We start from the raw sequence: 27,664 nt of genomic DNA, 5'->3' as shown, positions 1-27,664 counted from the left end.
CTTTCTCCTGCTGTGCCCAGCCCAGCCCTGCCTGGCTGTGTCTGTGCTGGCCCTGGCAGTGTGGAACCATCTGCAGGGGCTGCACTGCTGGGGTGTCCTCACTGCCTACACTGAGGGGGTGGATCAGAAGAGGTGTTGTGGCCTTTGTGATGATTTTCTTTGTCTCTGCTGGACTGTTCCATTCTGCTCCAAATTCTCCACAAAATATTCAGTTGTTTGGGTTTGTGACTTTGCTCTAGCAGCATCCCACCATTCACTGAATGGCAGTGTTTTCAGATGTAATGCAGAAACAAATAATGTGGTCTTATAAATCATCGCCTCTAAATATTGAGATCAGTTTTTAGTGAAAGTGTAATGACACAGTGAGCTCACTCTGTGTGTTTAAAGTTACTCTCTTTTTCCTTTTCAAGATGGAAATTGTCATTATCGTCATAACTGGCACACCCCTCTCCATATTGCCCCTTACCTGCTTTCACAATGGTTTCCAAGTGCCCACAATTAAAGGCTGCTGTTGTGGATTGCACTAGGGTTCAAGAAGAAGTATAACAAGAGCCACTCATACATTGGAGTGGGCAATACTAGTGGACATTGTGTTGCTTTCAGTGAACTTCTCACATTACGACATTTACCCTTCCAGCTCTGTGTGGCTGGTTGTGCAGATGCCCCAAGATGATCTGTTGTTTCGGGTTGTGCAGATGCTGGCAGATGTTTGTTGTCACGGCAGCGTAACAGTAAATCCTGGACTTATGTTTCCAGTTGCTCTCAGCCATGGGACAGAAACTGATGGGGGCCCAGTTCTAGCCCTTTAGGCTTTGTAGTAACTCTGACATGTGTAGGAACAAGTCCACCAAAGACAAGTATTCTGAGAATGACATATTTTTAGATGTAGAGAAAAGAAATAACAGTGGGGAGGAAAAGTGTGAAAGAAGTACAAGGGAGATAAGACTAAGGCAGTGACTGACCTAAGAATGTACACAGTCCAGCTGTGGTTTTTTGTAAGATCAGTAAATTCCAAGTAAAGGCATTTCAGACCTTGTTACAATCCTAGTCCCAAATCATGTGTTACCTTTTCCTCCCCTCCCAAAGAACAAGAATTGCATATAATCCAGAATAGTGTAAGGAAGCTTTTCTTGCTCAAAGTTAGTACATTGTTAATAGTAAGTTGCAAAACTTAATTGGCAGGTCCTACTAATGCAGCTGTTCCAGTGCTTCTGATGGCTATAATTTAAAGGCTGGTATACTGTGCCTGTTGTAGTCAACATTTGCAAAATGGATGGACTTCACAGACTGGATGCTGTTCTCAGACTATATTGATTGTTGGAATTAAGAGCCGAGAAGAAAATATTAAATGTTCACAGTCAAGAGAAGCACAACAGGCTTCCATAACAGTTTTTCAGTAACTGTGATTTTAAAGTCAGATAAACATGTAGCCCCTGAAGGAGCAGAATCACTCCTAAATCATAGTTATCTTAAAAATTATTTAAATGGTGTTATGGGGGTTCTCATTGAAAGTCACAAGGATTTCCAGAACTAGCATTCCTCCTCTGAACAGAGAAAGGGCACAGAAACAACACTGCCAAATAGGAAAATATTCAATCTGCAGAATGAATGAATGAATGAATGCAGGATTGATCTGTCTGATTTTTCTTTTGCCCTGTGGATGGCCAAAGTTACAGGTTAACTTGCAACACTTTGTTCCCGGTGTTGTCAGTTATGTCATTGGTGATTTCTGGTCTTGTGCATAGTAATTTTTTTGATCAAATATAAGCTGTCAAACTAATGGGTTGGTACAAAAGAAAGGGAGATAGCTCATCTTTCTGGAGGCTTTTTGTTGGTTCTTCACAGCTTGTGACAGGAAATAAACAAGGGTTTGAATTTAAAACTCCCTATAAAAATGAGGAAGAAGAGATCATCTCACAGTGGCAGTTCTTAATGATACCCATGATAATGACTCAGGATTTTGGAAAACTTCAAAATCAGTGTTATGTTTTCCCATCACATAACCCATTTTGAGCAACTGAGAATTAAAATATACAGATAAATAAATCATCACATCTAGGAAATGAAGTAAAGAAAGACTGGAAAACGTCTCTGGGTCATACTCTTGTAGATGTGTTCATGCTGCTCAGCTCCTTCCCAGACAGGCTGTGCCTGACATGTGGGAAGGGAAACAGCAAACAGATGTTCTCCTTCTGACCCTGTAGACAAGCACAAGGTTAGCTGATATGAGAGCAAGGAAAAGCAGGGTTTCCTAATGGGGTAATGGCATAATGGCATCTTGCTTTGATCAGGAAGGTGTGCTAGGCATTCCTGGCCCTGGGAGCATTGAGTGCCAAATGTTGTTAGATGCTAAGTGAATACTCTGTGTGCCATCTGGGACAGGTTCTTTAGGAAAGGGGACACTGAGCTGGTGTAAGCTGCTACCGTGGTGTCGCTGAAGTCCTGGGGCAGGTAAAGTTTACGCTGGCTGAGGATCTGCCTGGGTCCATTATGGTGGAGGGCATGTCTAGGATTTCATTTTCTATGGTACTTTCACCATACCCGTCTCCTTTTCCCCTTAAGAGTCCGTCAAAACAAAGCCCATTTTAAAAGAAATGAATGTAGAAAATGTGAAACATAAGGATCTTTTACAAAGTGTCTTTTACAGTGCTGGGTACATAAAACAGGGCAGTGGAAGATAAGCCATTATGTATGTTGAGGAAGCCTAAGAATAAAGATTATAGGCAAACAGTCTACCTTTCTTTACAAGGCCTTGATTTACATCCCTGAAATCTCAAATTTAGCTATTACAATGAAGTCCTGTTGCACACAGAGCTGCCTTTTTATCACCACTTAAAATCTAATTAATCCGTATTGAAGCACAAAGATTTCTGTTGTGTTTTAGGGTGAGGGGTCATAGAGCCCTCTTTGTTCATCCTCAGGCTTGTAATCATCAGGCATTGGGATATAATTTTACCAAGCAAATTGGAAGGTAACAGATCAAATCCTTATCGGAAAGCCTAACTCATGGTTTAGTGAAGTCCTTCGTCCTTTATGTGAAACTTTATATTCATGAAGAACAAAAACGTGTTTCAGAGCTTGCAAAGGGTTAATAGCAAGGGCTTATATTTGGGGCAGCAGAGACCTAAAATCATCACAGCTTCCACCATCACTCAAGGTAGCAGTTGGTACAGAACTGCTGGGGAGACCATTCTCCTCAAGCTTTCAGGACTCTGCTCTTACAATGGCCTTAGTCTATCAACCAGTGATGCAATTAAGTGGCATATTGGTCTCTCTCTTGGGATGGGTCCTGTCCTGTCTCACCACCTATCTACCCCAGTGGAAAAACCTTAACTTGGAACTAAATGAACTGGAAATCTGGACCATGGGACTCTGGCAAGCTTGTGTTGTCCAGGAAGAAGGTGGAATGCAGTGCAAGGACTTCGATTCTTTCTTAGCTTTGCCTCCAGAGCTCAGGATTTCTAGGATTTTGATGTTTTTTTCCAATGGATCAGGGCTTTTGGGTCTTCTGCTCTCAGGATTTGGGTTGGACTGTTTGAAAATTGGTGAAAGACAACAGGAACAAAAGAAACGGTTGTTGCTGTTTGGAGGAATGCTCTTCTGGATATCGGGGATTACAGCCATTGTCCCAGTTTCCTGGGTTGCCCATGCCACAGTCCAGGAATTTTGGGATGAGAATATACCAGATATTGTTCCCAGGTGGGATTTCGGGGAAGCATTGTTTGTTGGCTGGCTTGCTGGATTTTGTCTTATATTAGGAGGATCCCTACTTAATTGCATAATCTGTTCTACTGAAGTCCATCCATCTTCAGTCCATTATGCAGTAGCAGAACAGCAGGATCAGTGTCAATGCTTGGAAACTGAAACAAGGCCTTAAAATGGGAAGTTTTAAGCAGTACAGCAATACTGCCCTATCTTTTCCAAACCCTTGTGCAAGCCAGAATCTTGTTCCAGTAGTAATTCAAAGGACTCTTTGTTATGCAGCTGATTTCCTAAATTTCTATCTGTTTTCTCCATAAACTGGTATTGGAAGGTGGTGTGTTTTCTCACCTGTGGAACTGCTTAAAACTGTTTCGCAGCAAAATGCTGAGGTGTTCACAGACTGCATGGAAAAGGTGCTTTTGCTTTCTTAACTGCAGTGTAAAACCATGAAAATGAATATGCATGTTCTCTTACAGCTTGGATTTTAACCAAAATGTGCTTCCTTTTTTATGTAACCAATGAAATAAGCCACAAAGTTTGACTCCCTGTTGCAATTTTCCACTTGACTGATGGAGTGACATATGAACTTAGAGGAGATGTCTGATCCTAAACAGTCTGAATACCTGCATTGCATCAAATGGTTTCTCTGTGTATTTGGAAATAGTAGGTTTCTGAAATTGTAGCAAGCTTTGCAACTGTCTTTTTGTGCATGGGGTGTGATGGTGTGGGTGCTTAGACCCAGCAAGCTGTGTTCTTCCAGTCTGCCACATTAAACTGCCCATACAAGTTATTCTAAGTGTTTCTGGCACCTGCATACTTTTGCACCAAAAATAGGCTGAGAAATGCTGCTTTAAAAACCAGTGTAGCTATCTTCCTCTGACACAGGTCTTGAGTCATTATGCATCCTATCTGAGGTCCCTTAAGTTCCATTCACTCATGTTTGGAACATGTTGCTGTATATTGGACATTAAACATGTGACGTTTACCTGGCCACAAAGCAGACAGTATCATTTGCTCTAAGTGGAAGTGCATCAATGTGATGATACAACTTAAAAACAAACTGGGATACCAAAATGAGCAAAATTGCTGTAATGCTGTAGCTGATTGATGGAAAACCAAGTATATGCTTTTCTTAAAAAAAATCCAACAAAAAACTAATGAAAAGTGAGCCCAACTGTGGCCACACCATTCTGCTACTGCTTTACCACACCACGTCCCAGTCCCCCAAACAATGTGGAACCAGGCAAAGCAAAGCAGGAGGGAGGGGAGAAGTACTTCATAGAGCATTGTTTTAACTTGTGCTTATTTATGTCAGAGTATGACAATTCTTTCCTAGAATTCAAGATTTCCATGATTTTAGTAGCTACATAAAATGGACTAGGACTTCTGAGCCTTGTGATCTCCAGTCCTGGTTTGGACTGTCTAAAGATGGAGGATACAGTGCAGAAGATAAAAAAGCTGTTACTACTTGGAAGAATACTCCAGGTGAAGTCTGGAGACCCTGTCCCTTGCTTACACTGTAATCCAGGGGATTTGGAATAGTGGCATCCCAGAGATTCTGCCCAGATAAGAATTAGGGGATGCCCAGATAGGAATTTGTGGATTTATTCTAATTCTAGGGGGATCTCTACTCCTCTTCACAATCTGTTTATCACCTGTCACTTACGAGAGCAGTATCCAATGGCAGTTGTACAAGATGCCCATCAGCATCTGGAACCTGGAAATGGAAGACTTAAAAAAGGGCAGGGTAGGTTTTCCAACATCTTGCTTGCAGTACAGTAAGAGACAAAGACTTGCTGAACAGACAGGTTACTGTTCACAAGAGCGGGGCTGGGATTCTTTCTTACCGAGTAGTTCCTTTAATCACTACTTACTTTCACTTTTAATGACATGAATTGATGAGCTATGGCAATTTAAGCCACCACTGTATTTCTCCCAAGTCTGATAAATGGCAGATTTTGTTTCTGTGGTATGACTTGGAGGAGTGAGTATAAAATTTTTAATCTCTAGGCCTGAATGGAGAGTTGACCATATTTTAAATGGCAGAACTACTACTGGGGCTGCTTTATGTATTTTTTACAAAAGAATATTACTTGAAGTCTGAAAGAGTTTGTATCACCAATTCACCATGCACTACACAAACCTAATGCAGTTCAAGCTTAAATGAAGTTTGCTGGGCCTGTATCATTTACCATAAACTAAATGTTCTCAGACATGTAATGTAATGCAAGATTCTCCATTGTGAGAGAGAGAGAACATGACCACCTCTATCCCTGCCCAATCTCTCTCTCTAAGGAAAGCCAGTATTTCTGGGCAATAATGAGCTGTTGTCTGGAGGAGACTCAACCATGTTCATTGCAGGTGCAGTTTTTACTTCATGAATGTAAAGAACTAACTTCAAGTATATGAATTAGTTTCCATATAACTTATCCTTACAGCTGTCAGTGATTGATGTGAACTTTCTATAAATTGCCATGATTTTACACTGACAAAGCTGTAGCAGCCATCTGTTTCTGCAAAGACAATACAGAGAGAGAGAAGAGCAATAAAAGAATTAAATAAAACACTAGTCTGGAAAAAACTTTGTTAAAAAATGTATTTTCCAATCACTGAAACACATGAAAAGTGCAGAGACAAGTTAATTTATGTAATGTACTTGCATACTCTTACAGACAAAATTAGAACAGAAACACATTCAGAATATAACCTGATTAAATATTTAGTTCAGTCCTGAGCATTTGATATTTAATACAGTATAAACATAGCAATAGTAAAAAGAAAAATAATCTTAAAATTATTTGTGTTCTATTACAATTTCTGCTAAACTTTGCTCATTTGGCTAAATATTCTTGTACCAGTAATATTTACTTTTTGATATATTCAATGTACTGACATTGGTACCTGGAAATAGAACTAATTACATTCGTTATACCCTGCTGTGCAGGGTAAATTTCACTCCAAGAGTAATATTTATCACTTTACACTGATGGGACTTTATTTGTGTGTAATATTTTAGCTTATTCTATTGAGTGTTTCTTGTGACACACTGAATTAGTAAAAAACCCAAACTCCAAACCCAGAATTGTTAGAAGCTGCCTATAAAAATGTTCAACTTTACAAATCTGGAAAATGAAGAGCTTGAATATGTCTGTCTCTCATTTTAAAGGAGTTTTGTAAGCCAAAGCCAGCAATACTCAGGTTTTGACTTCACCATATGCTTACAAATCAGACAATAATACTTTTTTTTTTTGAAAATTAATCAACATTTGAGAAAAACCAGCTAAATGGGCAAGAATTTAGACACTTCTAAGTATTCACAATAGCATCCTTAACGACAAATACTTTTATGGCCGGAACTGAACTACATTAAACAGAACATAAATAAGACTGTAAATAAATAAAAAGAAAAATCATAAAGTAGACCTCTAAATATCATTCTACAAACACTTTATATAATCAAATTGAGAAGTTGAAACTGTCAACCTTCATTTCACCTCTACATTAAATAATTCCAGATTTTTTTAAATTGACCTTTCAAACATGAATGTTATCTCAAACCAAAGACACAAAAAACAAATGGGGCATTCATAAAGGATGTTGAATCAGTCATCTTGCTCAAAATAGCATGTTTGGCTTTATATTTCAGTGAACTGATGCATTTGTGCATAAGAAAACCCTTGGGTGTTACACAGACCTGTCATTACAGAATTGTCACTTTGAATCTAAGACAGCTGCTACCATATTGTGGTTATATTGTTTCCATTTGCTCAGCAAGTAATTATAACATTTCTGAAAGATGAAGTTCATGCAATGTGGCTTGTTGCTTGGGGAAAAAAACTGTAGCCAGTGAATGAAATACATCTGAGTGCAACATACTAAGTAGAAAATGAAATCTTTCTGTTCTCTGCAATATCCACCTACTAACACAGTACCCACAGAAGATGAGCCCAACTGCTTTACCAAGACAGGACTGCTTCAACACCTACATCCAATGTTCTGAACTTCTAACAGAAGGCATCCAAGTTGCCTTCTGATGAAGCAGCCTGCTAGGAAGGAGCATGTAAGACATTTGAAACAGGCTGTTCACATCTATTCATTAAACATGTGCACCCCCAACTGCATACAGGGTCAATTCTGTATTTTAAAAATTGTTAGATATTGTACAAAACTTTGTGCAGCCTTTTAGTAAGGAGCTTTTTCAGAAAATGGTTTACCTTACCAACAGGACTTCTGTTATCTGAGTTAGCATGTGAGATTTCTTTTTCTGGTATAAATACTTTCATGCTGCATCTCCAGATCTGCAAACCTAGCACACTCCTTCATTATTCCTAGCTGGCAATCATACAGCCCCCTAGGACAAATGATTAACAGAGAAAAACTTTTGTTTTAAGAGCACAGTGGGTATAACTATTCCAATTTCAATAGTGGTGTTATGAATTTGATTCATCCTGTTCAGAAAGCAGCTGCCCCTTTTGGTAGTCTCAAAGTTAAGTTTTTAGGGTTACTTGTCTGCCTTGCCTTTCTCACTCCCGCAGATACAAGAAACCTTTAAGTGCAGGTTAAAGTACTGTACATTCACAAAACTAAACTCTGAACTCTGTATTTTCCTACAAAGTATTAAAAAAACAAAACCAGAAAAATTATTTTCAGAAACAAAATTACATCATGGATGATGAATCTAAGCAGCAGCTGTTGTGAGGCAGCCTGGATGTTTTGGAAAGGAGCTTACGCTTGTGGTGAACTTTAAACTATAAAAGTTACACTCTTGTACAAAAGTATTGCATGGCAGAACAGCCATTTTCACAGTCTGCTCACATGAAAATAGTGAAAAGATAAACAATTGTCTGTTGAACATAATTTTTCTCAACACAGTGCAGTTCAACAGGATACATGCTTAGTACTGTCTCTGTTCCTTTGTTCCGTCTTTACAAAATAAAAACACAGATGCGATACACACAAACTGTACAAAATCAGCATCAGCATACCAAAATTAATCTACTTTGGTTTTCTGTTTGTTGGGGGTTTTTTTTGCCATTTTTTTAAGCTTACAACAATTAAGTTCACTATATTTTACAAATAAACATATCAATAGTGAATGTAAAATAGAAGATCTTTGAAAGCACATCACTGGAACTACAAAGCTCATCTGAAAAGAGATGAACAAATGGAAAAAACACTTCAATGAAACTGCATAATTATACATCATCAGCTGGAAGGGCTGGTATACTGATCTTTGCTCTTGTGAAGTATGCTATCTTCTCCCTGAAATTAGAAAAGAAAACAAGAGATTTTTTTTTTTACCATTTGTGGCATGATTTCAATGTTATCTGCTGTAGAGTTGCTAATATAAGAGCATAATTCTTTAAAACACAGGTTTGTAAAATACACAGAAAATTTATTTACAACAAATGTAGCATTCTGACACAATTACCTTCTTACGCAGATTTATGTAAAAAGCAGTTCCAGTTTTGAAAGAGAAAAAATACCAGTATTTCATTAATCACTGCAATGATAAGACTGAAATATTGTTCCAGTCACTGAATTTCCAATGATGATATTTTCAGTAGGGGGATGAGATGGCAAAATAAATAATTTTATCCTAACATGGGAAAAGGCCAAGCAGGGAATAGTCAAGTGTGGGCAAGACTCAGAAGCAGAATTGTCAACTCATCCTCCAGTTGCTTCCCCTGTGCTGTTACCTTTTCTGTCACCTATGAACCGAGACATTACTGAAGCATAACAAGTTTACACAGGGTTGCCTAGCAGCAGACTAGAAAGCAGAAGAGAAGTACTGGGGGCTTAAAAATTAAAGCTCAGAAGAGTCATTCTTTTTGAGAGCTTTAAAAATGTCTCTCTGTGATTAGTCTGAGGCCACAGCACTGTAACAAGTCCAACTAGCAGGGCATGCACAATTCAGCCTCCAGGGGTAAGTATTTATCCAGAAGACTAAACCATGTTTTCTGCTGGAGTTTCCATGAAAAACAGTAGCTCAGAGCAAAATCAACCTAAACTGGCTTTCTCTTCTTAGTTGTGTGGTGACTAGAAAACAAAGGAAAATAGAGCCTTTTGATATCCTTCTTGCAGGGGAATGGGGTTTTAGGCACTATTACACATTCCTGTAGATTTGGGCAGCAGTCTGTGATGATGCTTAAATGACCAGTACTGACCAAAACCCTTTCTCAAGATATGCACGAAAAGTGAAATCTTCAGGATGCTCTGAATTTCAAGCTGAAGATAAATTACTCAGCTGTAATACATCTTAGCTGAGGAACCCCTTTCCTTTCTCTCTTGCTTTGATTCTGCATCACTTACAGCTGTGGTTTGCAATACATGCTGCCTCACAGGCCCCTACTTGCTTATGGATTTCTCCAACTGCTCACAAAAGAAGGTTAAAAAAAGGCAAAGAAGTCTCAGCAGCTGACTTAAATTTCCTATAAAGGAATCTAAAATTCAAACTCGAAAATTGTGTGGTAACTAACAAAACAAACCAAATTAACTTGCAGTACTGTTTCTCTGTGCAAGAGCAAGCATTGCATTTTTCATTCAATAGATGTATATTTCTTTGTATATTTAAGTGTGGCCTCCAGGCTGCAAGTCCTGCCACTTACTGGCCAGTCTTTTAGGAATTTAGGCCAGTGAGGATTAAGGTTTAAGATAAATAGTGCTCATTCTGTCTTATGCTAAGCAAGAACACTTCATTAATTGCTTCAAGTCATTGTTTGCTTCACAGCCAAAATGAGAAGGGAAACAAAACAGAGGAGGGATTCAAGATCTTTCTTAAATACTAAGTCTTAAGCAAGGCACAAGTGGTGGTTAATGAGTTTCCTGATGAGCTGTATCCTGTTCTACTTCTCATTGAGTGGCCATTTGTTTCAGGCCCTTGCCATCACTGGAAGAGCTCCCACGACTTAAAGCCCACAGTCAACCTGATGAGGGTGAGGTGAGCTACAGCAAGCACCACACATGTGCCTGCCTACAGCAGATGTCACACAGGGTGTGACACTCCACTCAGCTTCCTCACCACCTCTGAACTGCCACATGAGCAGGTCACCAAGACCTGGCCCTCTGAAACTCCAAGTTAGAGCCATGTTAGAAATCTGTGATGTTTCTGGCAAGTCAAAGCCATGTGGATTTTTTACTAATACTACAGAGCATGTCTGGTTATACCTAGAAACAGTTCATGTTACTTCACTACATTAAAAAGGGCATGAAAAGCAGAACAGGCCATACCTGAATGACTGCACCTGCAGTGGCACTTTCTGGCTCTGCTCCCGTAGCCGGCACACATCCTTAGAAGCCTTCCTCATCAATTTCTCAGCACTTAAACCTTGTTTCTGCTCTTCTTTTGACTGTTCAGCCTGTATCAAGAAAAACAACTGTATTTTGCTGATAATGAACAACTATTCATTTCAAAGTGAGAGATGCTTCTGTGTTGAGCAAAACACTTGGCAGTGTCAGGTTTACTGTTGGGCTCAATGATATTAAAGGTCTTTTCCAGTCTAAATGAATATATGATAATCTCTATATAAAAGGTCAGCAAGCTAAAAGACTGACATCACAAGCCTAAGCCATGGCTGTGAAATAAACCAATGGGGCTTTTCCTAAAAAAATAAATAGAGCAAAACCTGTGGCTACTAGGTTTTGTAAATACTGATATTTCTTAGAGCTGTAGTTAGACAATACCTAACATTGTATGAGCACAAGTTGTCTATCCAAGCATCTTTTTAAGAACTGCAAGCCACTGATTCTCTTCCCATATAAAATACTTCTATTTCCTGACAAAAGCTCTCAGAAAAGTTGCCTATACCTACTCTAAAGTGACTGACAGAAAAAATAGGGAAGGTGTGCTCTCAAAACACATTTTCCGGTTTTGCTGACCATGTTAGCAAGGAACATGAACTTTTATGACTTTATTCATGACATAGCACCTATTTTGCATGAGACTCACTTCTTTCACTTGCATTGTAGAGACTCAAAAGCCAAAGCAAGTGAACAGAACACCAGTGGTAACAAGAGATCAAAGGTCCTTTGTGAGCACTGCTGAGCAGCTACATACCCCACAGTAAGTGACCGGATTTCTGTACCTCAGTATTGCCAGCTCTATTACTTATGTCTTTACTAAGCATCTACAGGACAACTACAGCTATGCCATCCACCATTTTAGCAACAAGACTGCTATTAATAGCTGTGCTTTGGCCTTAAAACTGTAACAAGGGTTTCTGAATATCAATATATAAAAATCAATATATATTCTGAATATCCAATAATTTGAACGGTAACTCTATTTAGGTGGGCAGTCACTTGAAATTCTTATATAAATGACCTCCATTCCTACACAGGTGAGTTCTGTAACAAATGCATTTTTGCCCACATAACATGTGGGGTGCATGGTGTAGGCAGTGCTTTTCTAGACTGCAGAGGCTGTCAGAAAAATGTTATTTATTGTATTTTGAATTTTGTCTGCCATTAAAATTCAATAGAAGCAGTTCACAGCTTCTATTCTTAAACAGCTATAAAGTTGTAGAGACTTTAATTTTTGATTCTTTAGAGACTTGAAAATGCTGTTCATTACCTCAAATTAAAATACATTTGCAAGGCTGAAACAGCAATCTTCAAAGCAAGTTTGTGACTTAGAAGTTCACATCCCAGTTCTGAATTCAACCCAGTAGACTCCTAAACAACAAAACCAACTAATTCAAAAGAGTTAGTCCATACTATCAGTTTCATACTGGGTAGTTATAAGAAAGCTGCTCACAGCAGGATAGTGGTACCCTCTGTCTGTTGAAACGCACTCTGGTTTTGATATGAAAGTGTTTTACACTAAAGAGAACCACCCTTTCAAAAAACTCACTCAAAATCCAGTCAGCTTATACTGCTGTTAACTTCTTCAGTCCCCAACTCCAAAATAGCTGTGATTTTAAAATGAAATTAATCTATAAGTATTGTTTTCTTTATTAGTTAGTGAACATAAATTTGCAATCTACAACTGGTAATGTCAATTAATTTCACGTATGTCACTGGTCATATGTTTTACCAGCTCCCCTAATTAGTATTTACCATCAAAGTACTAAACATACAATATTTCAAAATTTTCTAATTTGTCCTTCCCTAACTATACATGAGATTCTTGTGATTACTGCATTTCATGTTTAAGAGCATAGATGACTTGTTTTCATACTCTCTATTACCATGTATCCTTTTTTCATTTTTGAATCCATTTATTTTTTAAGTATGCTCTATGAGAAACCTGGATTTCATCCCAATGTCTCTAGTAATATGCATATGAGAAGGTATGTACATGACCAGGTTTATATTTACATTATGTTTTTTGAGTGCTTTATATAAAATACAGAAAATCACACAAATGCCAAGGCCAGACATTCAGTAAGTCCTAAAATCTGGCACATTTTGTGGTGATGTACCCCCCCACCCTGGCAACAGTATGATCTCAGATTCTTTAAGTGACCTGAAACCACTCATTCACGACACTTATGTACCAAATGTGTCAGATAGGAATCTCTCTATCTGGGCTTAGCTTAAGCTTAAGTTAGTTTAAGATGACAAAGAAGAACCACCATCAAAATTAGAGCTGAAATGCTATTTCCTGTCTTGTTCTTCTGTGGGTTTTGTATAGAAAAAACTGAATCCAAAGAAAAACTAACTGTGCTAAACACCAAATCACTGGGACAAGGACATACATATTGGTATTAATGACATAGTTACATATTCCCTCAACATAAACGATGTACTAAAAAGAAATAAAGAAGATATTTACAGGAATCTTTTTTAGATATAAACAACAATAGTACTTTAGAGGATACTAGGTGTCTGAAAACTTACTTGTATGAGGATTTACGACTCAAACTTTGAAACCCTGTATGATTTCTCACAAATATCCAATCTAAACAAGAGAAAATGCTTCTGGTACACAGAATTATCTCTGTTCTCTGATCTGCAGGTATTAGTGGGCATTACATACTTGCTGCACTTAGGGAGGTGTGGAAGGAATGAGAGGGAAGGTATGGAGTCTGTGGATCTGGCTTCAAGCAGAGTAACTAACTGCGTGCTAGCAAGCAGCCACTGATTTTTAACATCCCCCACATCAGTGGTTTCATTTTTCACTCGAGACTCTCTCAATTTCTCTGGTGTTTCCAGCTGCTGCATTAGTCTGTGCCATTATAATGCCTGCAGGATCTAAGAAATAATCTATGACAATGTTCTCTAGGCTGCTGTGTTTTGCTAACCCAAGGGGAAACACTGACAACACAAGACAGCACTCTCAGGGTTGTTTTGCTCCACAGGGGAAGGCTGCAGTGATTTTAAGGGTAGAAATATTTCTAGAAACTTTGTAAGCACTCTTCAAAGAGGTGGAGCGACTGTGATCATTGTTCTGACTTCTACCTTGGGAAGGAGGACTTAAATGCTGTGTTACTGCCTGCATATATTTTAGGAATGTATATTATTACCCTTATTGTTCACCAGTGTGTGTAATGGTGTTGATCACAGACAGCAGCCATACAAAATGTGACAAACCTACCTCCTGCCTTGGAAGAGCCAACTGAAATAAAGCATAAATCCAAAGGATTCATAATATGAAATGTTGTAGAGGCATACTCTGTTATAGAGGGAAAGTTTTAGAATGGGAGTAGTTTTAAATTAAACACTCAGAAAATATAATTTCTGTCCTGCATCCAGTATTGGATATAAACTATTAAATTCCACATAAATTTAGCTATGCTCCTTTTCTATAAGTTACTATTTTTATGAGTTAAAACTTGGATCAAATGAATATAATGGTAAAAACCAATACAGTTACACTAAGTTTAAACACTGCACTATCTTCCCCCATTTTGCCCAATGTTTTTCAGAACACTCATCAATGTTCACCCTAAACTCTGCTGGTGTTGTATTGTCATTTTAGTACTCCACTAACTATAACCAACAATAGATGCCAAAAAGTGGGACCAGAAGACACAACAGGACATAAATGTAGAATTGGGAGAGCATGCAGGGGAGAAGTTTTATTTCCTCAGGTACCAGTCAAGGACTTCTTGAAATATGTGGTGCCATTGCAATTTTTCTACTATGAATTGAGCCAATCCATATATTAATAACTTTTTGAACCTATGCAAACTTGCAGCACTCAATGTTTTATTGAAAACATTTTTACAGTTTCTGAATGTCATGCTATGTTTGCTTGCATTTAACCTGCCACCTGTTCAATTTTCTACTTCTTGGTGAATACAAGACCATGATTAATTGCTCTCTTCCACCTCACTCATGTTGTGTGGACTTCAGTTGTAGCTACTTAGCTGTTCCTTACACAGAAATTGTTTCCTCCCTTGACCATCCTTGTTGACTCTCTGCAATTTTATCATGCACTTTGAAAAGGGAAAGCGAAAATAAACTATGTTTATGGTACAGGCATAATAATATTTAGACCTTAAGGCAATGATATGTTTTGTTCCAAGTATTTTTCTTAGCAATTCCTGTCTTATTTGCTTTTTGACATCTGCTGATCCTGTGATGTTTTTGTTTATGTTTTGTTTCTCGTATGTGGAGTACCTCATTCCTAACATTTCCTAACAAAGAGCTCAGCTTTCTAAATGTAAATATTAGGATCATCCTTTCCTCTCCTACACAAGGCTATTTACTGACATTTAGCTTTAAAAAACAACAAAACAAACAACTATTGCTTGCATATGAGGAGGGCCTCTGCACCTTGTTAAAACTTTCCATTTTTACAACTCAGAATAACCTGGTGTATCAAAGCACTAGTCTGTCAACCATAAAGAGCTAAGGAGCACAGATCCCTCCTGGCTGTCACTCACAACCTCCCCTCACTGAAAACTGATGGTCATTGACAGACTTGGATGGGAAGGGGGCTCCAGAAGGTGCCTTCTCCACCTTCCTGCTCACAGTAGATGATGCCAAAACTGAGTAGTCAGGGTCTTGACCAGTTAGGTTTAGAATACCTCCAACTGTGCAGGTTGTGTGGGTTTGTTTTACTTTTTTTCCTTGGTTGGGTTTTTAACTCCTCCAACAACCTCTCCAGGGCCCTATTCCAGTTGATGATCTCCATAATGATAAAAAAACCAAACAACCTCCCAAAAAACATAATAAGAGCCCCACAACATCTAACTTATTAATGTATCTTGTTGGAATTTTCCATATTCCAGCTTCTCACTGTTGCATCTTATTCTTCTGTCCTGTTTCTTGTCTTTTAATCATGTGGGGGCATCTCACCTTATGGCAATGCATATATACTTGTACTGTTTGAGAGACCATCACAGAGAACAGAATCTGGCTTTCCTTTGCCAAAACTACAAGAAGTATGTCCTGCATGAAGAAACAAGCCACTGCCTTTTCCCCATGCCCCTACCACTCTAAGGAGTGGTAATTGCTCCTTCTACCTGTTACAAGCATTTTTTGGCTACAAGTTCTGTGCAGACTGCAAAGCAACTGATGCTGAGGGACAGAAAGCACATGCAAATCTGTAAAAGCATGGCTGGGATGTGAGAATTCTAAACTAAATTTTAAGTAAATGCTATTGTACTACACCAACCATAATTCCTACTTCAAATAATAGAGGGCACGAGGAAAATGTTACCTCAAATTCTACGTTCAATGTACTATTAATCAATAAAGAAACAGTTTACACTATGTAATTCAGAGAGGTAATTAGTCAAATGTGAGCTTCTGTAAAAACCTTTTAACATCATTGAGCAAATTCTTTAACAAATTTATATCAAAGGTAGGGGCATACTTACACATATGTGAATGCTGCTCATACCTGTTTTTCAGCTTGTTTCAAGAGTTTCTGAAAACGTTCATCCTCTAGCACACACAGAGGAAGGTCTGCCTCTCCTCTGCCTTTCACCTCCTCAAGCTTTTGTTTCAGGTCCCTCAAGGCCTGGAGCTCGTCGTTCAGACGGCTCTGCCTCGTGCGCGACACCTGCAGGTCCAGCTCCAAGTCCAGGGAGGTGCGCGCGGGGCACTCCTGCGCAGCTCTCCGCAGCATGGGCTGGCAAACGGGCTGAGTCGTTGGGAGACAGGACAGTAACAATTAATACCTGGAGAGGCTGGTGGAGAGCTTGACATACTGCAGTCAGAAAAGCTCAAATATTCTGGAGGGGGAAGGGGGAGCTTTACCAGTCTTTTTTTCTGAAGTAAAAAAATTCACCTATCCTGGAATTTTTCTTTAGTTGCTAGCTAAAAATAAATGCTCCAACTAAGTGCACAATGATGTATTTAAGGTTAAAAACAAAAAACCCATTCTGATCCCTGGGATGACACTGCTGGGAGACACAACACCACACAGAATTCCCCACAGATGTCAACTACATTATTTATTTTTGTAAGTATTTGCTTTTCCAAGGCCTAACTGAACACATAATGTTTTAAACTCTGTAAACACATACTTCTTCAGCTTATTTCACATTATTTACTGTCCTTTCACAGTGATTTTCTGCATGAGTAAGTCAGACAGGAGAAGCAACCTCGGACTATTCAGTATCCCAGACTTTTCTTTCTTATGCACAATGCATCCTGCTTCCTGGTAACAAGGCTTCCAAAGGGCTATTTTTCTAGTTACAATTAAGATTAAAATATAACTCTCTAAATTTATGTAAGAATGAGTTTCATGCAAGAGACTCTTACTCTCTTGTCCTTCAATCCTTTTGCTACTTGAATACTTTGGTGAAGTGTCAATTCCCTTTAAAAGGACATCTAAATCCTTGAAATCTTCACCAAAATTTGCTCAAGATGTATATTGCTGGTGTTGACTTTTGTGCAACATAGGCCACCTTGTGTCACATTCTTTAACACAGATCCCTTTTGACAATAAGTTCAACAAGAAATGCCATGATGCTAAGCATCAGTGTCTCGCTGCTGGCTTCAGCCATGACCAAAACAACACAGGCTTTGTTGGAGGGGAGTTGACATTGGACTGAGACCAATATGTTGATATTTCAACATGAAACTACAGGACAGAATCGTGGTACTTGTGTTGCTTTTGCTGAAATACTTGAAATAAAGGGTATCCTTTATGTCATTTGGTATTCCCAGTGTCCCCATAGTTCACTGCAAACCACGTGCAGGTAACAGCACATACCCGTTTAACTCTCAGGCTCCGTCGTTCTGTGGAGTTTCTCACAAACAGAGACTTCTTGGCCAGTGTGGAGCTGTCGCTGTCGCTGCGGTTCAGCTGCCAAAATGTACAGAACAAACAGACATAAAGCACCTCCAAATATGAGAGGTGCAAATATACCTGCACTGGTACAACCAGTGAGGGAACCTCAGCCTTTACATACATGTTACTATAAAGTTAACAAGTTTTCAACTAGAATAAGCATTTACTCTAAAATCATAATCCTATACCAGGACAACCATTGATCTTACCACATGAATAGTGAGTCTCTTTAGGAATTCAAGGAAGGTAACCATGGTTATTAAGTACTGATAAATCATTGTCTGGCTGCAGATACAAACTGTGGATGTTGCTTACCTGGGGCAGGCTTTTAACAAATTTACTACAGGGAAGGTAAATTACTGTAGACATGCACCCGTCCAACAAGCAGTATTTTTGTATTGTTATTAATTGCAACAAACAAAGTGTGCCTACATCTTCCTTCAGCAGCACTGTCTGCTTCTTAAAATCATGTGCCACAGTTCAGCAGTAGCTTCTTCACAACTTTAGCATTATTTCATACACATCAGTGCAGAATTATTGTTAGGGGCATCAGTATCAGTAGGTGGTCAGAAGCATCCCTCTGAAGAATATGTATTTCAACTCTTCAGGAGAGGACAAGAAAAGGAATCCTCCTGCTAACATTTCAGTAAGCAAAGGCAGGGCCCTAAAGTGTGCTTACACAGGGCTGACTGGGAGCTGGGGTCAGAAATACAACCACTTGCAATACAAACTACTCCTCTTGACAGACAAATCTGTCTTTTCACCATGAGCCATTACTGGGAGCTCACTCCTTGATACAGAGAAGCAGCCATCGTCACTGATGTTCTTTAGGCACTTTTCAAGGGACATTTTCCAAAGCACCAACACTTTAGTTCTGTCCATTAGGCCTCAAAGATCTCTGTTTTCTGTAATATCAGAGGTGCTCTCTTAAAGCCAGGCTATCTCTTCTGATTAGAGAGCAGCTGGCACCTCACCAGAGTGCATCCAACAGGCGCTTTCCTCTCCTACAGCACCGTAATGCAAGGAAGGATGGATATGCCTGTGGCACAAGCTGGGGACTGGGACTGGGGACACCCCAGCTCTTCAGCCTTCTTTGTGAACTTGGATGCAGCTACAGTGCCCACTCTGGAGCCCCCAGCAGTGGGCAACAACTGTTTCTGACACTGCCAAAGACAGATCTGCAAACACGTTCTTTTCACAGGGTATTTTGCTTCCAGGCAATATCATACAATGAGAAACAATGAGAAACAGAATGGTTTATTCCAAGTAAGTTTTTTTTTTGTTTTTTTTTTTTTTTTAATTCTGGCTCTTGGCAGCAGATATGTAGCAATGTTCAAAGCTACAAAAGCCCAATACTTTTCCAGATGCAGAAATTTCCAAAGTTTGCACTACCTAAACTACTAGTTTTACTTCCTGTTGAAGACCTACATAGGCAGCAGGCTAAGGTGAAGTTTTTTTGCTAGTACTACCAATTTCCATTTAGGAATTAAATTCCAGCACACGAACTAAGATGAAGCCTAGCATCTGAATTTAGCCAATAATGTATCCAAATTGTGTAAAGACTGTTAGAAAACAATCTGCTATATTTCATTCTGGAGGGTATATGGAATAGTTATTTAAGTACGTAGGTATTGACTAAAGATTTTTTTTTTTTTGCCAGTGAGAATCACAGAGAAGTGATGAACGTTAACATTCCCAAATGGTTAAGGCAAATGCCTCTAACTGAACTGGGGAATTAAAGCATAGGTATTACTTTTTTAAAAAAACATACTTGTATGAATAACCTGTAGAAACTAAAGATCAAAATAAACTGCCTTTTCTATGGTATCTGTGATTAAAATCTATAGAGCTGGTAGTTCATGCTTATATCTTGTAACACATTATTTTCATAGTTAGTTTAGCAGCAGCAAGACTCACAATTTAAATCTTTTTTTCTTTTTCCATGCTACCATAGATCTAGAGAGACTGGAGAACGTAGCTGCCAAAGCCATGTTTAAAACCCAGCCCCGAGGCAGCGCTTGCACATCTTTCAAAGATGCAATTACAGCAGGATTTGGGCTGCCTAGGTTTAAAACCAGCTGAGATACAAAGCGAGATTTAAAATTGATGACTGAGCTCTTTCCACACTGTTACCCTTAAATGGTTGCATTATTAAAATATGGTAATGCAATGGCATTTTACAGTGAATTCTATTTCATGTTGTAACAAATTGTTTTGCTGCGAGAGTGCTGGAGTTGCTGACGTGCAGGGAAACACTTTTTGCAGAGAGCCAGCACAGGCATCTGTGTTATTTCTCTCCAACAGGATGTATTTTTGCCCTAGCAGAGGTGTTTTGCAAGAGTATGCAACTCTGCTGAAAGTCAATTCTACTATACATCAGCTCAGATAGGGAAGGACTCTAGAGAAGGCACAGGCTGTGCCTCTTGCAGGGAAAAGCAGTACATGACTCGGTGTCATTAATGCTTCATTCCCAAGAAGTTAAATGACTCTTTGGTTAATAGCTCTTCATCCCAAGTGTCTCTGCTCCTACCCTGCAGATGTATTGGTTCCGCTGGCCTGGAGAGAAGGTTTGGGAGCGTACTATCATGCTGTTCCTGACAAAGGGACGCTGTCTGCAGCTCCAGCTGGCTCTGTCCTTGGGTCGGACTGCTGTGTTCTCGTTAACCAATTCCTCAGTGTTAGTCTCTTTATCAACCTGTGAACAGGAATTTAATGGATAAGACTTACTATAACCAGATACATGCCCCCACATAGTTTCTGTGCCTTCAGACTTCACAAGCATTCTCATTGCGTTGTGGTGGATGGAAAAAGACCAGCGGCAAAAAGCACTGTGCATTTACAGAGAAGCTATTCTAAGTAAAGAAATACAAAATTCCCAAGAGGCTTAAGAGTGTGTGGAGAGGCTTTGAAGGTACTCTTTGTAGCCAGTAAAGCTGAAGCTTTTGCAGAAAGGCCTTTGCTGTTTTGCTGCTTGGCAGAAGGTTTGAGGCAAACACAGTGCAAGTAATGTTTTTCTTTGCCATTTGCAGACATGATGATTATTGCACATTTATATTTACTTTGTTTGGTATTTGCAGAAGAGCAAAGTTCTGCCATGCCAGAGATGGTGCCTGTGCACACTGAAAGGGGGCAGCTGGGAAAGTTACACTGCCCAGGTCCTTCCAGACATACTGCCATACATCCCCAGGCCTCAGCAGCAGGACTGCTGTATGCAATCTCTACAGCTTCACCAGCCTTGTGAACCCAGGGAAAAGACACTGCTGGCTGCCGTCCCTCAGCACAGCCTGCTGCCCTCTAGAGTTGTCCCACATGTGCCAGAGGGAGCCTCAAGTGGCTCCATCCCTGTGGGTGGCACAGCCTGTGCTTACTTCCATGCTGTAATCATCCTGGCTCCTGGGCTAGACCAAGCTCTGCAGCAGCTGGGACATCCAACGTTACTGATGAGTAATGGGGCTTTTTCTTCAGCTTGGGTCATTTAATGAGGTTCATGGTTTCCACAGTGCAGGAGATAAATACAGTGACCTAAATAGCACAACAGCAACCCTGAGAGCATGTGGCCTACAGAGATCTGTGCTGTGTCTGGCTCTGCAGTGGGGACTGCTGTCTTTCACTCTTTGTCTGGGTCCACCCAGGCCAGGCTTAGCAAAGCACTTGTGTGCATGGCTGACCTTCACATGTCGTCCGTGCCATCTCCCCTTGCCCAGTTAGGGCTTTGATCTATATTTACTTGCTACCCAGCAGACTGTCAGTCCTTTTAATACCACAGCCTTAGCTAATTTGGCATCTTGCCACATTAATTGGAAGTTAATTACAATTTTCAGCAAGTCCACTGAGATGTTAAACTTTTGTATTGTCACAAAGTTGAAGGAACGAGATGTCACTCTTCATCTTTTTACTGCAGTTATTTTATAGAACTTGTGAGTTTAAAATATGCAACAATGTTTTTACTAAGATGCAGAAAGATTCTTAAAATTTTATTTCTGAGAGTGTTCTACCACATCAAGGATATGTTTACTAAACTTTTAGTAAAAGTGCTTTCAGGAAAGTGGAATATAATTTCAAAAACAACAGTTACCAAGAACTGTGTGGATACAATAGTACCCTCAATTGTTCAAAAGTATACACAGTTTTAATACACATTTTGGAATTTTCTGTTCATTAATCTTTTGTCCTTTTTTCTGCTAAGACAGTTCTTGTACTTCATGCCCAAAAATTAGGGGAAAAAATAAGGAAATCCCTGCATTGGCTTAAAGATCTTGACCCTTGTCATGTGTTTTTTCCTGTTGAGCAGACAAATCCGAAAGAAAGAAAAGGAAACAATGAAACAGATGTGCAGAAATATTTTAAATATGCACAAGCTGAAGCTACTGAACTACTCTTGTATTTTGAACGTCCTCCATATGCAACAAAAAAAGTGAAGATAGAGAGTCTTAGTTAATTGTCCTGGACTTACAAGTCCTGCTTAGCATGTCTGTCCAATGTCCTCTTCATAGTTCACAAGTGACCACTCCAATTTTGTTACATGTACATACATACAAGTGCTACAGCAAAGGCCTCATCAAATTGTAAATGCATAGATGCAGCAGACTTCTATATTAATTGCCCAGAAATCGATTTTAGACATAGTAAGATACTGCAGGAATGTGAATTTTAAGATATTCACCAGTGTTAGAATTACAGCAGCTTGCTGGCTTTCCTGGGCCTCATCACTGTTCTCTCTGTTCTTGTCTTCATTCATTTTTGGTCCATCCATGAGTAACCCCAGGTCATCATTACAGTCACCTTCTACTTCCAGCTTAATGCCATCTTCCTCTTCATCCACAATTTCATCAGAGGCCTCTGCAAGCATCTCTAGCCTGTATGGACAGAAGTAGCCCAGGCTTATTATGAAAAACTGGAAAAGCTCACCAGAGGAAGATACCAGAAAGCCCAGACCTGCACTAATGTGTAAGGCATGCATTTTCCTGACAAGGAAAACAACTATCAGCTAAATGCTTCCACCAAGTACATGTGAAGGCACATTTCATTGCTGCACTAAGCAAAACCCAGCGCTACTACAGTTCACCTTCAGGGTTGTTATGACAGCACTGCACTCCATTCAATGGCTGTAACATTGATAACGTTGAAGGACTTTTGTTATAAGTTCATAAAACAAAAAGCTACTCCCCCCTTTCCCCCAGTAAAGCGTGTATTTTCTTCTACACTGCAGCTAAGAAATTGAACAATAACAGAACTCAAATAGCAATTTAGTAAGAAATCTGTTTCTTGGGAAAGCTCACATTTTCTTCAAAAACAAGCTCATCAATGGAAGCACACCCACACTGACTTTGTCAGACAGCAGCTCTCTTTTCAGTTGCATTAAGTTGCATCAGCTTGCCTGTTACAATTATTGCAACTATAATATTTGATATTTTGCTGCACTCCCAGTGGCTTCACAACCCAGGTGGTTTCACAGGAAGATGTACATGGAGTGAGGAGCATTGGCAGCAGTTCATAGAGCAGCCAAGAGACTGTAAACCTACAAGAATGTGAATAAATTGACCATACAAGAGAACAAGACTTTACTCCAGTTCCAGTGGTGGTGAGGCACTGGAACAGTGTGTCCAGAGAAGCCACAGATGTCCTGTCCTTGGAAATTTTCAACGCCGGGGTGGATGGGGTGTTGACCATCCTGATCTAGTGGAAGGTGTCCCTGCCCATGGCAGCAGCATTAGACTGGATGATCTTTAAAGATCCCTTCCAACCCATACCATTCTATGAATCTATTGATATCCAAAAGTACAGCCCTTTTGTTTGTGTAAGAAGAGGAAGAATAAGCTGAATCATTCAGGCCTGAACAGTGAGGGAGGAAAAGTGTCTTTACCAGTCTTCCTCAGAGGCCCTTCGCTCTTGTTCCTTCTCCTCATCTTCAGCGAGCTCTTGTTCTACTGCTTCCAGCTCAGCAGATGTCCTCTCCAGCAGAGCTGACACAGCATCCTGCTCACAAGGAAAAAAGGTAAACCAGAGTTGAATGATACATAACAGGTAGGAAAACGCCAACTCTTGCAAGAGCTGCATCACCCTACTGCTCCCTGATGACAGCAGACACAATGACCCCCAGATCACGAGGATAAGGGGTTTGAATTGTCAGTGTATAGCACATTGAATAATCACTTTTACACAGAGTAAATCTCAATGAAAAACAATTGGTTTTAAAATGACAATGCAATCAAATATACTTCTGTCATCCTTCAATGTATTTTCTCACCTTCCCTATCGTACTGTTCTTGGGTGAAAAAGGGTGCTTTTCAAAGTTATATTTTCTATGTAGTTCTCTTAAGAAGGAATTAAAGCAGAAAAGCTTACTTAACCAGAAGAGTTAGTACGTTTTGCATAAAAGCATGTTCAATGCAATCGTTTTGAGTATGCAGATTCAACAGTTAATAAATAGCAATTTTTAATGTATGCATATGAAAATAAATTACACACTTAAGGAAGCTCTTCAATAACATTCTTTCTAAAAAGAATCACAGCTGAAGGCCCTACTCACACAAAGTCACTCTAGACAAAAGTGCCTGCAAAACAGGGCCTTGGACCTTCAGGATGGCAGTTCCCACATTCAAATAACTACAATGCAATGGCACAATTGGAGTCTCTGGCATTTTTCTTGCTATCACAGTAATAGCCAGCTCATCACTCACCAAGTCCAGTGAGTCCAGTGACTGTGATTGCTTGCTTAACAGAAACATGTATTCGTCATTTTGTTCCTTGGGTTTTTTGCCAGGACTCTGCTTGCAAGGCAACAGGTTGTACCACAGAGTACAGGTCTCATCAGAAAGTGATAAATCTGCCAGGCTGATCTGAGTCCCAGCCTGTACAAAATAAGAAAAGGGAAAAAAATTATTTAAATTTGTTCTGTTTTCTACAAAACATTCTACTGTACTCATCATGCAAAACAGGCAGCACAAATTTGACGTGAACCTTAATTCCCTTTCTAACTGTACAGTTTTCTATCTCCCTCTACTTCCAGTTAAAATTGACAAATAGAAGTACATGGAAATGTCCTTCATATTGTCCATTCTGCCATCGCTTATTTCAGTCTGCAGAAATGTCTCCCTACACCATACCATAGTACTGCACACACCTGCTCTAGTGCATTCAGCAATGAAAACCTGTGCAGCACCAGCTGTGGGACAGCAAGTGTCACATGATTTTTCAACTGTCCCACCACAAAAACCATGCATATGGCAAATAATGGATGACCTTGCCTGCTCTAACCAGGGAAGAAGGAGATGAAAAGCCAGTAAAAGAGATTAAGAAACCCTTTCATTTGGACAAACACTGGCATCCACTGAGTTGGTACTCTGGGAAAACTTCTGAAGTACTCATGTTTGGGCTGTGCCTTGGAGATTAAAATCCTTTGTTCTTTGGCAAAGCATATTATCTTCACAGCTGCTGGGCTGCACACATAGCTCTTGCCAAGACTCTGGTCATGTTGTCCAGGGCATTCTCCTGGGGATGATACTCCCAACTCTTCCATTTGATCTTTGGAATAAGTCTTGTCTTCACTGGGGCTTTTTGCTATTGTTGAGTCCTTTCTTCACCTCTGTATCCTGCCTGAGGTTGCATTTTTGTTCTGTTGCCCTTCCCTTTCCTCAGGGGAAAACTCTTACATACTGAAAAAGGCCAACACATTCCCCAGAAATTAAGTTAACTTCTGAAAAGTGAAGCTGTTTCACAGTAGTCAAAGCCAATGAACCCCAGCAGACTGCAGCATCTCTTCTGTGTGCGGTAACTGCACAAATCTCACTGTGCTACTAAAATCCCTCTTGTGGTGAAAAACTAGACTTGAGTTGTACCAGACCATGCAAAAGCAATTTGAAAGTAAATGAAGCATCACTGATTCAGTGATGACTACGATTAACAACAACATTCAAAGTGACAGCTTCCAATGGGCTGATCTATAAATGTCATGCTTTTTTATTTCAACAGATCATAAAGACCAAAGAGGTGTCCGTCATATATTCTAAAATAACCTCCAAAATGTAATTTAGTTTGTTCTCTGTGACAAATTGTGATAATGAGGGTTTGCTCTCATTGGTTTTTATTGTGGCTCTTCTTCTGTTTTTACTTTAAAACGTAGCATTGAAGTTTATAGGGGTTTTATGTATAAAATGGCAAAGATGAAATATCAATCTGTAATTAAAGGGTTAAAGTAGTGTTAGAATTATCAAAACACCTTCCATCCAGGATTAGATTCTGTACCAGGAGTTTCATAGAAAGGCAGTATTCTAGGTACTGTAGCAACAACTAAGTTATGCTTCAGACTTTGTCTCCAAGTGCTGTGGAATTTTAGCAGCCTTGACCATCAGAATAAGAGGGCACACTATAAACAAATGCATGCCAAAAAAGCACCAGAAATAAAACCACATACCAAGCATTCTTCCTGACGAGTCCTACTGACAGCACACACATCTACTCTCAGTGTCTTCTGTAGCAGTGCCACTTGAGAAATGGCCATTCTGAATATCTCGTTGAATAAAATGGTTTCCATGGCAGGATGAACTTTAGTGCGGAACAGACAGCTGATATCAGTGGAGGATGGAAGGACTGCCACTCTGATATACCTGCCAGAAACAAAACAACATCTTTACCTCTGTTTAAGCTGCCACTTGCTGGTGATGCAGGGGAGAAGTTCACCCCATCAACTTAAGGACTGCATAGCAACAAAATGGAACAGTAACTTATCAGTGGAATGGAACAGAGGTGACAAAGATGAGTGGGGAACTCCCCTGCAGAAACATTTCCCAAGAAGGAATTTCTGTGCCTGGTATGGTAGTAGTAGCAAGAGTGGAAGCAGTTTTGGACTCAATCCAAGTTTAGTTACTGTAAACAATGAAGATCATGTCACAAGTGGCAGGAAACATGGCTTTAATGTTAATTTAAAAAAAATGAGAAGAACTGGGGTGGATGTAAAAATTAAAGTCTTAGAATAATGCAAGCAGCAGTGAAAAGCAGTGATGTCTTTTAATCTTTTAAGGAAGCAAATCAAACAAGATTTTCAAAGAAAGCAGGAAACTAAGGAAAGCAAGGAACAAAAAATAGCTAGGGCCATAGCTGCTTAAGATCAATTCATAACATATTAAGTGAAACTTGGAAGAATGCATCTTGCAAGCCGAAATGGAAACACAGAGAAACACAGAGCCTGTTACAAGGCTGCATTCATTTCATACAACCAATAGGAATTCCATGAAGCCAATAGGAATGGATATTATGTGGATAAAAGTTGTACTAGCTAACTTGAAGGTGTCACTTTAGCAGGAGCTTGACAGAGTAAAGACATTTTTAATGCAATTTGTATGTGCTATTTACCTATTGCACAGTTTCTCATACACACAAATGAGCATAGTTTAACATCTTTTCTGTGCCTATCTATTAGTCCATTTCTGGTACTGGCTTTAAATGTAAATGGCATTCACTGGACAATAGAATACAATGAAGCTGGCTAAAGCAAGAAGAAAGAGTAGGTCAATGTAAATAATTGTGGAAATTACTTTTTCTCTCAAAATTTATAGCACTACTATTATATTTTCTGACTCCATGCAGAGTTTCAATAATTTTATTAAAAACTTAATTTTACATTAGTTAAATCAAAAGAAATTAGGTCTGTGAGAAACATGATTTTTTTACTTTACTTTAATTTGGGCATAATCTTTATTTCCCAGTTATGCCAAACTTCTTGGAATAAAGAGCAAAATCTAGGTTGTTTGGTTCACACATACAGCCTGGATA

The 27,664-nt window shown here is 39.4% G+C and overlaps 3 protein-coding genes across 10 annotated transcripts in view; 2 read left to right on the top strand and 1 right to left on the bottom strand.

The window, feature by feature from the left end:
- Positions 1-27,664, top strand: part of DCTD (dCMP deaminase) — a 204,675-nt gene that overhangs the window by 42,153 nt on the left and 134,858 nt on the right. The window contains exon 1 of one of the 7 annotated variants that reach the window (XM_074541362.1): positions 11,625-11,764. The exons of the other annotated variants lie outside the window; for them this stretch is intronic. Within the exon in view, the coding sequence (XP_074397463.1) occupies positions 11,640-11,764 (125 nt within the window). The 5' untranslated portion in view covers positions 11,625-11,639. Of the gene's footprint in view, positions 1-11,624; positions 11,765-27,664 lie in introns of those variants that run through there. 7 annotated transcript variants of the gene reach the window in all.
- On the top strand, positions 369-7,525 carry LOC102074340 (claudin-22). The gene has a single exon (XM_074541365.1). It carries the CDS (start codon positions 3,224-3,226, stop codon positions 3,875-3,877), a length of 654 nt encoding a protein of 217 aa, XP_074397466.1. The 5' UTR covers positions 369-3,223; the 3' UTR covers positions 3,878-7,525.
- The window catches only part of WWC2 (WW and C2 domain containing 2), a 94,556-nt gene continuing 73,324 nt past the window's right edge, over positions 6,433-27,664 (bottom strand). Inside the window, exons 14-22 of one of the 2 annotated variants that reach the window (XM_074541353.1) lie at positions 26,307-26,499; positions 24,574-24,744; positions 23,757-23,869; positions 22,557-22,749; positions 20,424-20,588; positions 17,816-17,908; positions 16,496-16,738; positions 10,933-11,060; positions 6,433-8,964 (exon numbers count right to left, since the gene is read on the bottom strand). In XM_074541353.1, the coding sequence (XP_074397454.1) occupies positions 8,898-8,964; positions 10,933-11,060; positions 16,496-16,738; positions 17,816-17,908; positions 20,424-20,588; positions 22,557-22,749; positions 23,757-23,869; positions 24,574-24,744; positions 26,307-26,499 (1,366 nt within the window). In that variant the 3' untranslated portion in view covers positions 6,433-8,897. The remainder of the gene's footprint in view (positions 8,965-10,932; positions 11,061-16,495; positions 16,739-17,815; positions 17,909-20,423; positions 20,589-22,556; positions 22,750-23,756; positions 23,870-24,573; positions 24,745-26,306; positions 26,500-27,664) is intronic. The other variant, XM_074541352.1, reaches the window with a different exon arrangement.

This window comes from Zonotrichia albicollis, chromosome 5 (genome assembly GCF_047830755.1).
Source record: "Zonotrichia albicollis isolate bZonAlb1 chromosome 5, bZonAlb1.hap1, whole genome shotgun sequence".
NCBI classification, from domain to species: Eukaryota; Metazoa; Chordata; class Aves; order Passeriformes; family Passerellidae; genus Zonotrichia; species Zonotrichia albicollis.
This window is presented reverse-complemented; position numbering and strand designations above follow the sequence as displayed.